General features: G+C 33.0%; 1 protein-coding gene across 6 annotated transcripts in view; it reads right to left on the reverse strand.

The window, feature by feature from the left end:
* Window positions 1–17999, reverse strand: part of MIPOL1 (mirror-image polydactyly 1) — a 370191-nt gene that overhangs the window by 240669 nt on the left and 111523 nt on the right. For all 6 annotated transcript variants that reach the window (XM_032242673.1, XM_032242671.1, XM_032242674.1 and 3 more), the window contains exons 8-9: window positions 10453–10486; window positions 10023–10193 (exon numbers count right to left, since the gene is read on the reverse strand). In XM_032242673.1, the coding sequence (XP_032098564.1) occupies window positions 10023–10193; window positions 10453–10486 (205 nt within the window). The remainder of the gene's footprint in view (window positions 1–10022; window positions 10194–10452; window positions 10487–17999) is intronic.

Genomic DNA, 17999 nt, shown 5'->3' on the forward strand with positions numbered 1-17999 from the left:
ATGATTGATAAAGAAATATGGCTATGAAAATGTGTATATCTTTATAAAGATATGGTTACATGGGTGTATAAATTTGTCAGAACTCATCTAATTGCCAGTTTAATATTTATGTATTTCATTTGTGCATGTAAATTTTATCTAAAATCAAAATTGCGAACAAATAAAAAGTAAACATATTAACAGTTAAAACTTTCTGAATTTTCAACAATTGTTAAAATCAAAATAACAAAAGCACTTATAAAAATCTCTAATATACTTATGATTTTGATAAATATATTTATTGAAAAAGTTTCTACATAAATTATCTTAAAGTATATTTTATTTCATATTTCAACCTGATTATAAGATTATTATAATTTTTACCAGAATGGGCTACACTAATATTACTAATGAGTTAATATAACTTTGGAACTTTTTTCAAGGGACTGTAACACTGAAACAGGCTACTGGTAACAAGAAGAACCATATTCCTCTGAATCTTTTCAGGGTTTTGACATTAAATATTTAAATTAATTCCAGAATGTGGTTTGGGAGTGTGATCTTTTATGATCCTAGAGCTTAGGATTATGACAGATGAGTCAAGTAGCAATTAATCAAACAAACCTGTATGCAAATGCTCAAGCACAGCCACAGAGTCATTTTCAAAACAAGAGTGAAGGCCTTAATATATTATGTTGAGAAAGCAAGTTTTATTTTATATTGTCCTGACAATTTGGACTAAAGACAACTCTCTTGCTTTGAATGATATATTCAGATATCTTTATATTGCTCTTAGATTATTTGTAGAATCATAGCAGATAATTTTCTAGCTACGTGGTTGCATGTATTTGTGTTTTTGAAAATTCAGTGTAAATATAATCCATTAAAGTGTTAATTAAAAGTTTTACTTATTTTTATAATCAGAGATATACTGAAGAAATAAAACCACGGAAATTTGAATTTGTGTGCACAATTTATGTGCACAAAATTTTATGAAGCTATATGTAGCTTCCTAAGAATACTACTAGAAAATTTTTAGTTCCCTTTATAAAATGGATCTTTAGAATAAAGATGGTTTCATGCCAAAAAGTTTATAATATAGGCTCCCCAATATTTAGAGAGTTCCACATTTTACAAAAATCTCTAAATATTGGGGAGCCTATACTATAAACTTATGTTCATAATGTTCATGGCTCATAATGAGTTCATAATGAGTTCATGGCTCAAATTCACATTTCTTGTAATCCTGCCCAACCTGCAACTTGAAGAACATTGCCTATTCTGGAAAGGCAGGATAGGTTTACTATGACACTAAATGACAACATAGAAAAAATGGTCATGATGTACTTAATATGCTCTATTATACTTTTAAGTGGTATTTATAATGCTGGTAAAGACTAATTTTTAAAGAAATATTTCAAATATTTTGACATTTTATGCATCTTAAGATGGTAAGGCTATAGGTAGAGTTTTAGAAGTGTTATGCTGAAATGCAAAATCATCATTCCATAGGAATAACCTATAAGGGTTAGCACAGAAATAATAGACAAACAGAGAGCCAAATCATGAACGAACTCCCATTCACAATTGCTACAAAGAGAATAAACTACCTAGGAATGCAACTAACAAGAGATGTGAAGGACCTCTTCAAGGAGAAATATAAACCACTTCTCAAGAAAATAAGAAGAGACACAAACAAATGGAAAAACATTCCATGCTCATGAACAGGAAGAATCGATATCGTGAAAATGCCTATACTGCCCAAAGTAATCTGTAGATTCAATGCTATTCTTACCAAGCTACCACTGACATTCTTTACAGAATTAGAAAAATCTACTTTAAATTTCATATGGAATCAAAAAAGATCCCATAAAGCCAAGACAATCCTAAGCAAAAAGAAAAAAGCTGGAGGCATTATACTACCTGACTTCAAACTATACTACAAGGCCACAGTAACCAAAACAGCATGGTACTGGTACCAAAACAGATACATATAGAACAATGGAACAGAACAGAAGCCTCAGAAATAACACCACAAATCTACAACCATCTGATATTTGACAAACCTGACAAAAACAAGCAATGGGGAAAGAATTCCCTATTTACTACATGGTGCCGGGATAACTGGCTAACCATATGCAGAAAGCTGAAACTGGATCCCTTCCTTACACCTTATACAAAAATTGACTCTAGATGGATTAAAGATTTAAATGTAAGACCTAACACCATAAAACTCTAGAAGAAAACTTAGGCAATACCATTCAGGACATAGCCATGGGCAAGGATTTCATGACTAAAACACCAAAAGCAATGGCAACAAAGCCAAAATTGACAAATAGGATCTAATTAAACCAAAGAGCTTCTGCACAGCAAAAGAAACTCTCATCAGAGTGAACAACCTACAGAATGGGAGAAAATTTTCTGTGATCTATCCATCTGACAAAGGGCTAATATCCAGAATTTACACAGAACTTAAACAAATTTACAAAAAAAAACCCATCAAAAAGTGGGGGAAGGACATGAAGAGACACTTTTCAAAAGAAGACATTTGTGTGGTCAGCAAACATGTGGAAAAAAAGCTCATCATCACTGGTCATTAGAAACATGCAAATCAAAACCACAGGCAGATACCATCTCATGCCAGTTAGAATAGTGATGACCATCAATTCTGCATTAATACATTAGCCATAAGGAGAAAACAACAATAAATTAGGCTTCATTAAAATTAACAATATTTGGCATCAAAAGACAGGATTCAGAGAATAAAAATGCAAGCTATAGACTGTACAAATATATGTAAATTACATAAATCAAGAAAAACAAACAAATTTAATAATGGGCAAATAGCTTCAAAGAGATATTTCACAAAAGAAGATACAAAAATGTCCAAAAAACATATAAAAAGGTGCTAACATCATTAGTCATTAGGGAAACAAAAAATACAAGATAAATCCACAATGAAATATGACTATACGCCCACCAGAATGATTGACATTAAAATGAGCAATGATACCAACTATTAACTCTTATAACTAGAGAAACTCACTTACATTGCTGCTGTAAACTGGTACAACTTTGCGAAAACATTTGGCATTACCTAATAAAACTAAACCTATGATTCAAGTATGTGCCTGTATATGTATCAAAAGAAATAAATGCTTAAGTCCACGAAAAGATAAGAATCTCTATAATACTTCATTCATAATAGGTTAAAAATGAAAACAATCTAAATTTCTGTCATCTGTCTAATAAGTAAATAAATCATGGCATATTCACACCATAAAACATCACACCACAGTGAAAAACATATTATTAATAATTATTAACAATACAGATCAACATACAGTAGTAACACTGGGTGACAGAAATTAGACACAGTAGTATATAACATATGATTCCTTTTATATGAAGTTTTAAAACATGCAATTTGACCTATGGGGACAGAAGTAAGAAAAGTGAGAAAGAGACAAGAAGGAGCCTCCTGGAATACTAGCAATATTCCATACCTTGATCTGGGTGTTGCTTACATGGGAATACACATATAAAAATTCATCAAATCCTTCACTTGAGATTAGTTCACTTCAGGTTATACCTCTATTTGCAAAAATACAAGCTTCCATAGCTTTCATATGTATTCCTCTCCTCATTTTTCTTTGTTTAGAACCTCATCTCCTCCCTCAATTATGATAGGTTCCTATTATAATTGGTCTCCTCATACTTATAGTGCTCAAGGAACTTTATAAAGTCTTGCCCAGAAATATTCTTCAAGAGTAGCAATTTCTGCATTTTCAGAAACTGAAAAGCTGCAAGTTTCACATTGCCTAGAGAATAAAGTCTACATTTCTTAGCATTTTATCCACTTAAAATCCCCAAATAAAATTTCAAATAATATTTCTAGGTACAAATTTTCTAAGAAGGCTATTGAACTCCCATTCACAATTGCTACAAAAAAATACCTAGGAATAAAACTTACAAGGGATGTGAATGACCTCTTCAAGAAGAACTGTAAACCACTGCTCAAGGAAATAGAAAGGACATAAACAGAAGGAAAAACATTCCATGCTCTTGGTTAGGAAAAATCAGTATCATGAAAATGGCCATACTGCCCAAAGTAATTTACAGATTCAATGCTATGCCCATCAAGCTACCCTTGACTTTTTTCACATAATTTTTTTTAAAAAAGCACCTCAAACTTCATATGGAACCAAAAGAGAGCCCGCATAGCCAAGACAATCCAAAGCAAAAAGAAAAAAGCTGGAGGCATCATACTGCCTGACTTCAAACTATATTACAAAGCTACAGTAATTAAAAACAGCATGGTACTGGTATCAAAACAGAGATGTAGATTAATGGAACAGAACAGAGGCCTCAGAAGTAATGCCACACATCTACAACTATCTGATCTTTGACAAACCTGACAAAAGCAAGCAATGGGGAAAGAATTCCCTATTTAATACATGGTGCTGGGATAACTGGCTAGTCATATACAGAAAGCTGAAACTGGATCCCTTCCTTACACCTTATACAAAAATTAACTCTAGATGGATTAAAGATTTAAACATAAGACATAATACCATAAAACCCTAGAAGAAAACCTAGGCAATGCCATTCAGGACTAAAACACAAAAGCAATGGCAACAAAAGCCAAAATAGACAAATGGGATCTAATTATACTAAAGAGCCTCTGTACAGCAAAAAGAAACTATCACTAGAGTCAACCAGCAACCAACAGAATGGGAAAAAAATTTTTGTGATCTATTCATCTGACAAAGAGCTAATAACCAGAATCTACAAAGAACTTCAACAAATTTACAAGAAAAATCCCCATCAAAAAGTGGGTGAAGGATATGAACAGACAATTTTCAAAAGAAGACATTTATGTAGCCAACAAACATGAAACAATGCTCATCATCACTGGTCATTAAAGAAATGCAAATCAAGACCACAGGCAGATACCATCTCATGCCAGTTAGAATGGCAATCATTAAAAAATCAGGAGACAGATTCCGGGGAGGATGCGGAGAAACAGGAACACTTTTACACTGTTGGTGGGACTGTAAATTAGTTCGACCACTGTGGAAGACAGTGTGGCGATTCCTCAAGGATCTAGAACTAGAAATACAATTTGACCCAGCAATCCCAGCAATCTAGGTATATAACGAAAGGATTATAAAACATTCAATTATAAAGACACATGCACACATATGTTTATTGCGGCACTGTTTACAATAGCAAAGACTTGGAACCAACCCAAAGGCCCATCAGTTATAGACTAGATAAAGAAAATGTGGCAAATATACACCATGCAATACTATGCAGCCATAAAATAGGATGAGTTCATGTCCTTTGCAGGGACATGGATGAATCTGGAAACCATCATTCTCAGCAAATTGACAAAGAACAGAAAACCAAACACAGCATGTTCTCACTCATAAGTGAGTGTTGAATAATGAGAACACATGGACACAAGGAGGGGAACATCGCACACTGGGGCCTGTCGGGGGGGGAAAGTGTGGTAGGGAGGGATAGCAGGGGGTGGAGGTTGGGGAGGGCTAACATTAGGAGAAATACCTAATGTAGATGACAGAGGGATGGAGGAAGCAAACCACCATGGCATGTGTATACCTATGTAACAATCCTGCACGTTCTGCACATGTACCCCAGAACTTAAAATATAATAATAATAAAAAAAGATAACAAAAAAAGAAATATATGTTTATTTTTTAATGTTTGTATTCTTTAGATCATCCTTTTCATTCCTAGGAATTTTCCTTTAGGAAAAAAACATGGATATACATAAAAATTTATTTACAAAAATGTTCCCATTCCCAAAACTGTCAATGGCAGGTAAGTTAAACAAATCTTAACATGCCCAAAGTATCAAAGTATGAGGCTTGGTGCAGTGGCTCGTGTCTGTAATCTCAGCACTTTGGAAGACAGAAGTGGGTAGATCACTTGAACCCAGGAGTTTAAGACCAGCCTGGGCAACATGATGAAACCCTCGTCTCTAAAAAAATACAAAAAAAATCAGCCTGGTGTGGTAGTGTGTGCCCATTGCCCCAGATACTTGGAGGCTTAGGTTGGAGGATCACCTGAGCCTGGGAGGTTGAGGCTGCAGTGAGCTTAACCAAAGCCATGATCACACCACTCCATTCCAGCCTGGGTAACAGAATGAGACTCTGTCTCAAATAAATAAATAAAATAAAGTACAATTATGAGAATATCTAACAAAATGTCAAATCAATGTGAAAAATCAGGCTACAAAGTAGTACATACAATATAACATGCATTGAAAAAAGACAATGTACATATAACTATTTCTAGGAAGTGAGTTTGGGGACAATTTTTTCCTTCTTTTTGCTTATTTGTAATTTCTGAAGTTCTATATACTTTCAAAAAGTTGTAAAAATTTCACAATAAGAAAAAACAAGTAATTACAATAGATGAACTATCAACAATATATTTTAGCAAGATGGACTGAAAAAACATGCATAAGCAAATAATTACATGATAGGAAAGCAAATTAACAAACTGACAAGAGAAAAATTAATGAAAATTTTATAGCCACTAAAATAAAGAATATCAAATATGTTTCCCACCTTTCCTGAAAAATGAAACTTTAAATGTTATACTTTATTTTCCTTTTGAGTATGACCTTTTTGTCAAATTTCTAATATTTTAACTTATCATCACTTTGTATCTATTATATGCTATACACTATGTTAATTATAAGAAACACAAAGTGAAAACGACACTAAAAAGGAGAGATTAAGACACTAGGATATTTGATTATGTCCTCTGCTAAAGTGAAAAGACAACTTTGAAGGTTACATCATTGGGCAGAATTCTAGGTATGTTCATCAAGTGGGTTTGTTAGCGTATGCTGCACTCCCTAATCTCAATCTGCTTTATCAAAGTGACTGCTAGTCATGTAGATGCCAAGTGAGGAATTCATAACCAAGCCAGGAATGTTCTAGCACCCATTTCTGAATATTGAAATATGTGTCATTATATTATCTTTGCAGACCTTAATTTCTGTACTTGTTACAATATGGAGGAAATTCCTTGCAAGTTTTAAATTCATATTTTTCCTTAGATATGCTTCCTCTCTGTAACCACTTCTGAATCTGGCTTACTGTGTGATAAAATATGTATCATTTAGGGTTTATTTTTTCCTATACATCCATATAAAAATTACACAGAAAAACATCTGGAAATCACTAACCTTAATAATTGTAATAAGTCCAAAATCTTTATTTCAAGTGCCTTTTTCTCTTCACTGCAACTTACTATAACGCAATTATTTGACAAACCAAGAATTCCAATACATGGGCTTACCAATTTTTTACTATCCAGGACCTTGCCTTCTGTAATACCACACTCTCCTCAGTTTCTTTCTACGTGCCTCATCACTCCTCTATGTCTTTACATAAGGGAGAGTCCATGGTGAGGGAGAGTGTGTGTTTCATTGCTATAATAACTCTCTGGTCCTCACTCATTAAAATCTCCATTGTAGTTAAAATCAAATATCTACTATACAATACTATACTCAAGATTGGAATACTGCTAAAAGAAATCACACAATTTCACAGATAGGTTTTTAAAAATTTAACTACCATAATTCTTAAATGTGCATTTAGGTCTGCCTGGCAATCGTACATTTCTCTAGTTATGTTCATTTATACACAAACAAGAAAAATGATTTCAAACTGTCTGTACTTTATAAATCTTCACCACCATCCACTAATCCACTGAAAATATAAATTAATCTAACATTTTATTAGGGAATGACACTGCATCCCCAACTTCCCATTATTAAATTTATCAACTTGCCAGCATCTGTATCTATCCAAGATCTTTACAGGCATCTGTTAGAATGAAAGTAGTTTGCCTGTTCCTAACAAAAGCCAATTCCTATACTTATGTTCTAGAACCTATTTCCTATCAATTTACTCATCTACTCCAAGACTTGGTACTGCAATTATCTTTTTTATCCCTTAAAACATCACTTTTCCTTTTTACTGGTTCATTTGTTTTTAAACAGAAGCACGTTGTTAGAAAAAAGTAAAGTAGAAAAGGCAGAGTACAGGGTGCAAATACAGGTAGGCTGGTAGATGAAATGGCTGGGGACATGCAGAAGTTATCTTTTTAACTGGGAGGAGAAGTTGGATAACTACAGAGAAAGAAGAGATAAAATAGTCCTCCAGAGGGAAGAGTGAATAGACAAGCAAATGGCAAGAAGTTGCCAGGCAACACTGAGAATCTACTTGAAGATATTAACAGTTGGTCATGGATTTAAGGTAAGTTCATTTGGTAAATTTGTGTGATTTTTCTCCTGCCTTATAAAGCTGTGAAGAAACAAAGCAGAAAGATTCATTTAACTAGGTTTGACTTGGCTGGGTGAGTAGGACAAAGGAAGAGGGGGCCAAGAAAAATAAGGTTATATTATATGCAAGTTGGTGATAATTATAACGGGCAATGGAATTTAAGCTAGATGTGTATGGCGGACAGAGTAAGGACATAAGGGGTTTGAGGGATAAAAAAGAGTAAGATCAATAGAAATAAGTTAAGGCCAGGCACAGTGCCTCACACCCGTAATCCCAGCACTTTCGGAGGCTGAGGTAGGCGGATCACTTGAGGTCAGGAGTTGAAGACCAGTCTGTCCAACATGGGAAAACCCTGTGTCTACAAAAAATATAGAAAAATTAGCCAGGTGTGGTGGCGCACACCCATAGTCCCAGCTACTTAGGAGGCTGAGGCAGGAGGATCACTTAACCTTGAAGGAGGAGACTGAAGTGAGCCAAGATTGCACCACTGCACTCCAGCCTGGGTCACAGAGCAAGACTCTGCCAAAAAAAAAAAAAAAAGAAAAAGTAAAAGAAATATGTTGAAAAATTGATAGAGTCAGAGTTCTAGAGTGAGTGAGCTAGAAAGACAGCAGCTGCTAGTCAGAAAGTGGGAGGCCTGATATTAAGACTCAGAATGACCAGGAACAGAGTATGACCACAGAGTACATGGCAGATATTGTGTGCAGCACACAAGGACTAAAACAGAGAAATTCTAGGAAATAAGAGACTATAATTTTTGAAAGGATTGTCTACATAGGAATTTACATCACCAAGAATTATGACATGAATAGGCTAAAGAAAGAAACACTGGAATAGATCCAAAAATCTTAACAAAACAAGGGAAGTGACATAGAAGTGTGTACATGACTACAATGATAATAGGTACTGGGTAGTTTAGTCTGATGTATAAGTTTCAAACCTGGAGGTGTTCAGGGAGTGAAAAAGACATTGGTCTGAAAACAATAACAAGGCTGAGTATGGTGGCTCATACCTGCAAACCCAACACTTTGGGAAGTCGAGGCAGGAGGATCACTTGAGGCCAGGAGTTCAAGAGCAGCCTGGGAAACAAGGTGATACCTCATCTCCATTTAAATAAATAAATAAATAAAAACAATAATGAGAAACAAACCTCTAAGCCCAGTGGTATAACTGGTATGAAAGAGAGCACAGCCACTACTTTAAACGACTACACTGAAAGCAGTGGCTTGAGGGAGGTAATCAGGTTTCGGGTAGAACAGGAAGGTGTAAGTGGAATTCAGAAAAAATACATAAATAATTTTAATCTATTAATCATTGTTTACTAAAAGGTACTGAATTAGGCAATGGGAATAAAACAGTAATACAGACATAATTTCAGCCCTCAGAAAACTGCAGCTTAAGTAAGAAGTCCCATATAAAAGTGATTAATTGAAAGAATATAACTAAATTTCTATAACAAGGTAGCATGTTATAAAACAAGTTTAATTTTATGAAGAAATTAGACTGCATTCAATTTTATTTAAAATGAGGTTGCAAATTTTGAACAGTAGTATAATAAAGTATATAATTATTTCAATATAGCTAATCATAGTGGTATTAATTATGTTCTAAAAACTATATGAATTAAGAATATCTGGGCCAAAGTCATTTTTCAATGGTTAAAAAAAACAGAGGAAAATGGTAAGTATATGCTTTTACAGATACATGCAGAGTTACCTTAGACAAGGCAGCATCCCGTTCTTCTATTAGTGCACTCATTTCTTCTGCAGTTATTCTCATTTTACATTCTTTGGTCTTGTAGATTCTATCCACAATTATAGCTCCATTCTTCTGAATAGCTATCCCTGTGTCTGCATTGTTTATTCTGTTCAGTAATTCCTGTAATGTCTACCAACACCATTATATGTTAGTCAGACATGAAGTTTTAATATATTTTATTTAATATAGGGTTTTAATTAATAGGCACATGTGAATTGTAAATTGACTGAGTGAAGTTATTGAATTTTCATATTGCAGCAAAGATGTACATTATTAGTGTGTCAATTCTTCTTTTTCCCACATCTTAGTTCTTGAAACCCACTCAATTGAGCTTAAGCCTCTAAGATATAAGACTGACATCAAGAAATCTCCTCAGAGAATGGCTTACCATGTCATTTTCTTCAGGGTTAATATTTTCTAGCCTAGAAAAAAGGGACACAGAAAGCCTGATCAGTAGCATTTCCTTAGTGCAGCAAAATGAGTTCGCTTTTTAAATCTTTAGAACCTCAAGTAATTTCATTCGACTAGTCTTTAGAGTCAACCATGACACTGAACATATTAAAGTGCCACCTGCTCGACTCCATCTTTCAATAATGCTCCATATCTTCTGCACTGACTTCAGACTGTTAAGTTATTAATGTTTACTGCTATATATGACTACAAGGATCAATTGTTCATATGTGCTTAGATGAAGAAAGTTCCCCAGTGATAAAAGCACTCATTCTCATCATTATATTTATTCCTGGACTTTCCATTTTTATCAGAAACTGTATTTCCTCTCTTTTTGGACACCGTCATAAGTAAAACAAGGCAAGTATTTTTATTACAAAGTTTAACTATGTTCCCTCAAAAGCAATGACAAATAATTACACTAAATTTGAAGTGAAAAATCTCTTGCTGTTACCTATTTATTATTATAACACAAATATATAGGAAGGCTGACCAAAATTGTACCAAGTTTTTAGATGACTAATGAATGTTATTTTCTTCTTCCTAATATATATAGAATTATTCAACATAAAGACAAAAAATACAAATTGGCTCCCCTCAGAAATGCATTTTGTCTTACAAGAGTCATAGTGGTTCCTGAAATGTTTGCTGATGTTGAGAAATTGAAGAAATGCAGTAAAGGTAAAGAAAGCAGTTTTAAATTACATAGAAAATGTCTATAATATAATTTAGGAAACCATTTAAAGTAAGTAAATTAAAAGAAAATTTGTAATATGTGTTAGTGAAAAGGTATAGATTCTAGAAAGGATCTCAATTATTTTAAAATTACACTAAAAAGTTTAGATATCCAAGTTGCTGTTTTCTCAAGTTTTCCCCCATTTCTGTGCTTCTATGATTTAACATTTACCATAAAAGAGGATACCAGCCAAAGATAATAGAAGACACCTAATAAATATGCCACTGAATGGTTCCAAACTTCACAACTGGATAAAATTGCTACACTCATGGAAAAGTAGTATTTTTATAACATAGTATTTCAACAGAAAAAAAATATATACACATATATTAAAAAGCTATTTCTAGACATACATAAATAGTATAAGTTAACAGGAAGGTATAGTAATTTTAAGTTATATATAATTCAATGTGTCTCAAACTACTAACGTCCACTTAGGTTTACATTTAAAGAAGTGCAACTACTTTCATCCTTAATCTTCAAAATAAATGAACAATTTTCAAAGATGCTGCTTAACAAAAGTTTGTTCTACAAGAATTGTGAGTATAAACACTTCTTTTCATCTCAATTGAAAAACACAGCAGAAAACTATATAATAATAGCCTTAACATTTATTATCATAGTGAAAATATTTGTAGAAAATTAGTAGCACTTAACCAGCAGTAATTGGTTGGTTAAATACAATTTCTAAGGAAGTAATATGTGGTGAGAAATATTTATCTTATCTTTTACTGCCATACTTTTCAGGTAAAATCAAAGTAAGACCTAATTATGGCAGCTATCCAATAAAATCTAATTTAAATGCTTACAAACTTCACAATTATCTTATTAAACTTGATAATTTAAAATGTGAACAGATACATGATAATTAAACATTTACATTAGTAAATTCCTCTGGAACCTTTGCAACAACAAAAGACATTTAGTTACCAAGGTTATAAATCTCTATTTTTAGCTTCAAAGAATTATATATGACCAGGAAAGAAACAACAGCAGGTTACCTATTCTATATATTCCAAATAATCAACACACACACAAAACGTGTATGGAATTTCTATCTAATGTTTATAGGTTGTCTTCAGGCATTGCAATGTAAACCATTACTGTAAGGAGAGAAAGATAAAGAGTTCAAATGTTTCAAATTAATATCTTTGAATAGGAAAGGTTTAAGATAATTGTATTTAGTCTAATATTAGAATTCCCTACTAATAATTTAAACATTTGTAAAAAATCAGAATTAAAAGTCCTTATCAAAGGCTATTCCAGATCCCTGGCACATAAATTTAGAATTCAGACTTTAAATAATTTGTGTGATTGCTGCTGAAAGCACATAATAAATAGTGATTTGTCATTTGCTTATAGATTATTTTAAATTATGTTTTTGGGAAGGCTACTGTGCTAGGTCTGACACACAAGACGTAAGTGAGCCAAGTCAGCCACTTAGCATTTGGAACTCAATCTTGCTTTGTTATAATTCTTTATAATTGATGTAAGTATAGTGATAAATGGCCATTAAAAGAAAAATATAAATTTAGTCAAAATGAAAAAAATGATTAATTCGAGATTTGAAAATCTACATAGATGCAAGTAACTTTCTCTACTTGTGTCTCTTTAAAAGTTTCAGGAGATATCACAGATACCAAAAATAGATTATATCATAGTTTATTCTCAACTAGATTATACAGAGCAGGTATCAGTCAAGTTTTTCTGTAAATGACCAAATAGTAATTATTTTAGGCTTTGCTGTATGCTCTCTATCATAGTTACTAAATTCTGCTTCTGTTGTATAAAAGCAGCCATACACAATACTTAAGTGAACAAGTATAGGTGTATCCCAATAAAACTTTATTTACAAAATAGGAAGCAGGCTGGATTTCAACATAAGTTCTTAGTTTGCAAATCCTTGATACAGTGTTGGAAAATGAGACTAGCTCTTTGATGTTTGCGCTGTAAGTGCCAATTTAGAATATTTGACATAATTTTATAAGCTAGATCATCCAATATCTAGTTTAAGAAACAACAAAAATAATTGTCAGAAAACGAAATTCAGGTCTACAATAAGTATATCACATGCTGTGTCACTTAAAACAACACAAAACTTAAGACAACTTGCCTTTTCAGAAAAGAGGTGATTTGAAACAACTATACATGGCTTTCAATTTTCTATTTAAAATTACTTTGGGGAAGGTGCCAAGGTTTACTAGTGTTATGTACAACACGTAACACTTTACTGATCTAAATACTTAAAATAATAGTTGGTGTTATATGAAATATATCTGATGAACTATATATCTCATTAATATAAGGTTTACAATTAGACAAAAGAACTCCAATCTTTTGTAAACTTTAAATTATGCCTACAACAGTCTAACTTGACATAGTAATGATAATTAGTAAGAATTTTGCTGAAGTAAATGTCTATGGGCTCAAGTTTCAATTGATTTCCTATAGCATGCAAATTCTGACTGACAACCTTGCACTCTAAGTGAAAAGATTCATGCGTGAAATGTCGCATTTCTTGATTTATCCCTAAATCAGTCAATATCACCTTTTTCCTTTCTGAAACTAGTCATTCACCTTTTTCAATCCTAAGATGCAAAACGTTGACCTCAAATGATAAAAATATTTCAAATTTTTCTGAAAATTCTAATTTGTTTGCTTTTATTCTAACAAGAAAACTCTGATTTGTTTGCTTTTATTCTCTCTCATTTTCTACATACCACATTTAACATGTTAAAAAAATACCAATGACAGCAAAGAGACTGAAAAAAAGGTATCATGATCTGAAAAGGTAAAATACACAAATGCAAATATGTATAATAGTATGTAAATGTAAGTAATTTTAACTTGAATCCTTTTTATTTGTTTCCCCTAGTTTTGGATAAAAGTGAAAAAAGAAAGAGAAAAAGCATTAAAGATCCAAGGGGTAAAGAAAAGCAGAGACAGAATAAGACAAAGCAGACACTAACAGAGACACAATGTAGATCAGAAGTAGCAAAGCAGATGAGAGAAAAAAGATGACAAAGGATCTGAAGACTATAGAAAGCAAGAAATTAAAAATTTTTTTAAAAGATGTGAAATAATTTATATAATTTTATCCTATACTCAATGCCCCCAAATATACCTTTCAGTCAAGCAAAACATTTATTAATTTGTCCTGTTATGAAGATGTAGTCCAAAACACACTCTTGAAGGTTCAGAACGTATAGATTCAGCAGAAGAGAAGGGAACTTCACAGAACCATCTCAAACTATACTAACTTAATATTCTTTGTTGCTGTTGTTTTTCTTGCTTGGTATGTGCAGCCTTCCCTGACTCTTTCCCCTACCTGAACTCCTAGACTTTGATACAAAAGGAGTCCCTCTTATAAGCTGTTTCTAGAAATCAAAAATTCTTCAAATTAACTGTTAATTGTTTTAAGTATTTATATGATTATTTACTTAACTCAATTTGACCATAATGCTGTGTCCTCCACAACTAGCACTGTACCTGACACAGTATATACTCAATAAATACTTACTGAATGAATTAATTAATTAAAAGAAAAAGCTGGGAATTGAATGTGTTCCTTTTTGCTCACTCCCATTCTTCACTTATTACTAATGTTCGAAAGGACAATATGAAAAGGATTCTGCCTCAATGAATACTAATTTCAATATATTTTAATAAAAACTGTAACAAATATATGTAAAAAGTAGATGTTCAATGAAGGATAAAAATAGGGAAGAAGATAGGCTCAATTTAAACATATTAGTTAAAGAGATAGAATAAACCAAGTAAGAGATCAGTTTAACAGGAGTTCTGAGGAAGAAGTTTTGGCTTGGATATACAGGCAGATGGTTGTAACACTGATCAAGATAGGGGATTAAGGAAGAGAATCAGGTTTCAAGAATGAATTAGTAAGTTTCATTTTAGATATGCTAAGTTTGAGTTGCCTGTGTAAATCTGAGGTAGACATTCTGACAATGTGTAATTGATTGACTTTAAGTCTTTGGCCAAGTAGTCTAGCCCTCTAAGCTTTTTCATCTATAAAACATGAATATACCTACTTCAAAAGAGTTGTGACATTTTATGAAAAACTGATTTGTTGTCTTCTGTAGGTAAATTTGATTGTATGAAAGCACAAAAATATTTTTAGAAGCAAATCGCATTAATAAAATTGGTGATTGATTTAGGTAACAAAATTTATTAACATAAATTGCATGCAAAATAATATACCACTGTTCGGTGACTGATAAATTGAACATCATAGTACCTGCAAATCTCCAAAGAAGAGTTCTAAAGTTTTAATGGCTGTATTACTGAATTTTTATAAAAAGGGTATCCAGAATAGCCAAAACAACTCTTTAATAAAAGAGCAAAGTTGGAGGACCACACCTGATTTCAAGACTCACTGTCAAGATTGTGTGATATTGACAAAGGGATCAACATACAGGTCAATGAAACAGAATAGTAAATTCAGACATTAGCCCACAGATATATAGTCAACTTATTTTTGACAAAGGTGCAAAGGAAATTTAATGTAGTAATGACAGCCTTTTTAACAAATGGTGGTGGAATAAAAGAATATCCAAAGCAAAAGAAAAAAAAAGAATTTTAAAAAAATGTTATCAAAATTTAAAACTTGTATTCTGCCAAACACACTAAGAGACTCAGAAAAATAAGACATAGACTAGAAAATATTTGCAAACCACATACCTGATAAAGGACTTATATCCAGAATATAAACAACTCTTTTAAACAATAAGGGGGAAAAATAATCTAATTTGAAAAACTGTATAAAATATCTGAACATTTGACCAAAGAAGATATGCAGATGAAAAATAAACATTTAAAAAGATGCTCAATATCAGGGAAATTGAGCATCAGGGAAATGCAAATAAAAAATAAAAATATTAAAATACTACTACATACCTGTTAGAATGGCTAACATCCAAAACAAGAAACAAAACAAAACAAAAACAACAGTTCCAAATGCTTGGAAGGAAACACAGCAACAGGATCTCTGATTTGTTGCTAGTATAGCCACTCTGGAAAAGAATTTGGCAGTTTCATGTAAAATTAACATAGATTTAATTTATGATTCAGCAGTAGTGCTACTGGGTTTACACAACTGATTTGAAAAGGTATGTCCAGACAAAAACTTGTATGTGAATACTTAGAGCAACTTTATTCAAAATCACCAAAAATGGAAGTAACCAAGATATCCCTTATACAAAGAAATCAATCAACAAACTGTGGTACTTCCATACAATGGGATACTATTCAACACGAAGAAAGAACATAATATAAATTCATTAATGTGAATGCATTTTGCTAAATAAAAGAAGCCAGTTTGAAATGACTACATATTTTATGATTCTATTCATATGACATTCTAAAAACGGAAAAACTATTAGGGGAAGAAAGCAGGTCAATAGTTGCCACAGAGTTGGGGAGGGAAGAAGATTTGAGTAGAAGAAGCAGTGGAGATTTTTAAAGTAGCAGAACTAATTTGGATACATGACACTAAGCATTTGCCAAAGCCCACAGATATTTACAGCACACAGTGAACCTTAATGTATGCACACAAAGAAACCAGCTAGGAGATCAAAGAACACTAGGCTAGAATAAGTAAGTCTAATTACATTAAATAAATAAATAAGTCTACTATAATAAATAAGTCTAATTACATTAAAAGATATGGCCTAACCTCAAAGAAGTGGGGCAGAGGAAGAAGAAAAGTTAAATAATTTTGGAAAATGGTGTCTTGAAACTGTAAGACTAAGGACTAAAAGAACCATACATAGTATATTCTCATTGGTAAAGTTATTTCTCATGGAGGTACAGGTTAATGATTCACAAAGAGTTAAAACGTATACTAGGTTTCAACAAATAAGTAAATAGATGCTGGCTGCTTGAGGCCAGGTTTGTCACCACTGGATGGAATAATTTACAGATAAGCAAGAAGGGAAACCTTGAATGAACCATCTGGTAATAGATTCGAATTAAGAACATCAGTGTGAACTCATGTTTAGCTTGATATAGATACAAATAGACAGATGAATAAATAAGCGATATGTGTGTATACATCAGTTAGCATATATGTGTATTTCCTACTGTGTCTGCAGAAAATGTCTAGGAGTAGTCATACTCCCACAACAAAGGGCACATCCCACACCCACATCTTGGTTTCTAATACTATTTTCCAATAAAAGGAACTAGAATTCTTTGGAGAAATGACTGAATCTACTGGAGGGGCACAGCTCTATACAGCCCTACATAAGGTGACACTGGAGTATTTTGTCATGCCAAAAAGAAAATGTTCAAAAATCAGAAGAGCCCAGGTGTAGTGGCTCATGCCTGTAATTCCAGCAATTTGGAAGGCTGAGGCAGGAGTATCATTTGAGCTCTGGAGCTTGAGGCTGGCCTGGGCAATATAGTGAGACTCTGTCTCTAAAAATATTTCTAAAAATTAGCCAGGCATTAGCCAAATGAGTGCCTGTGGTCCCAGTTACTGGAGAGGCTGAGATGGGAGAATTGCTTGAGCCCAAGAGGTCAAGCCTGCAGTGAGCTGTGACCATGCCACTGCACTCCAGCTTGGACAACAGAGCAAGACCCCATCTCAAAACAAAAACAAATAAATAACGTAAAAGAATGGGGACATGTCAAAGAGATATAGGAGCTAACCTGAAAGCGTTTCCAATTCACAAAGGTAGAACATTTCAAGCAACAACATAAATAACATAGTATTCGATTATAATTCAAAG

This window comes from Sapajus apella, unplaced genomic scaffold (assembly GCF_009761245.1).
Source record: "Sapajus apella isolate SASKATOON/1434 unplaced genomic scaffold, GSC_monkey_1.0 scaffold50, whole genome shotgun sequence".
In the NCBI taxonomy this organism is placed as follows: Eukaryota; Metazoa; Chordata; class Mammalia; order Primates; family Cebidae; genus Sapajus; species Sapajus apella.